Genomic DNA, 450 nt, shown 5'->3' with positions numbered 1-450 from the left:
CAGTTCCCATCTCAGTGATCCATGACAGGATTTGGCTGAGGAAAGGCGTTTCAGCTCTGTCCCTTTGGCGTTCACAGGCTGGAGGGTTTAATGGGCGCAGGCGGCTCCAGAACGTGGAAGCCTACAACCCTGTCTGCAACACCTGGCACGCTGTGTCCTCCATGCTACATCAACGCAGCCACTTTGGCATCGAAGTGCTGGAAGGGCTGTTGTTTGTGGTCGGGGGCTTTATCGGGTTCAATTCTTGGAGTGCTACGACAGGATAACCAATGAGTGGTATGATGCCCGGAGCATGCGCATCAACTGCAGTGCCGTCAGCTGCTGTGTGGTGCCAGGGCTCTCCAATGTCACGGAGTACATCTCCACGAAACGCAACTGCTGGAGCAGTTCCTCCAGCCGCCGCATGTTCCCAACTTCAACTCGCACTCACCCCTGTAAAGAGCTCTCCTT

At 55.6% G+C, this 450-nt stretch overlaps 1 protein-coding gene across 1 annotated transcript in view; it reads left to right on the top strand.

Annotated features, from left to right (window-relative positions):
* LOC103809155 (kelch-like protein 10) overlaps nucleotides 1-434 on the top strand; it is a gene marked incomplete at its 3' end in the record, with an annotated part of 3,140 nt that extends 2,706 nt beyond the window's left edge. The window contains 2 exon segments of the mRNA XM_009081970.1: nucleotides 17-243; nucleotides 246-434. Coding sequence (XP_009080218.1) covers nucleotides 17-243; nucleotides 246-434 — 416 coding nt within the window.
* Between the last annotated feature and the right edge of the window lie 16 nt (nucleotides 435-450).

Source organism: Acanthisitta chloris, unplaced genomic scaffold, assembly GCF_000695815.1.
Source record: "Acanthisitta chloris isolate BGI_N310 unplaced genomic scaffold, ASM69581v1 scaffold9999, whole genome shotgun sequence".
NCBI lineage: Eukaryota > Metazoa > Chordata > Aves > Passeriformes > Acanthisittidae > Acanthisitta > Acanthisitta chloris.
Note: the sequence above shows the minus strand (reverse complement) of the source record. Positions and strands in the feature narration are given on the sequence as shown.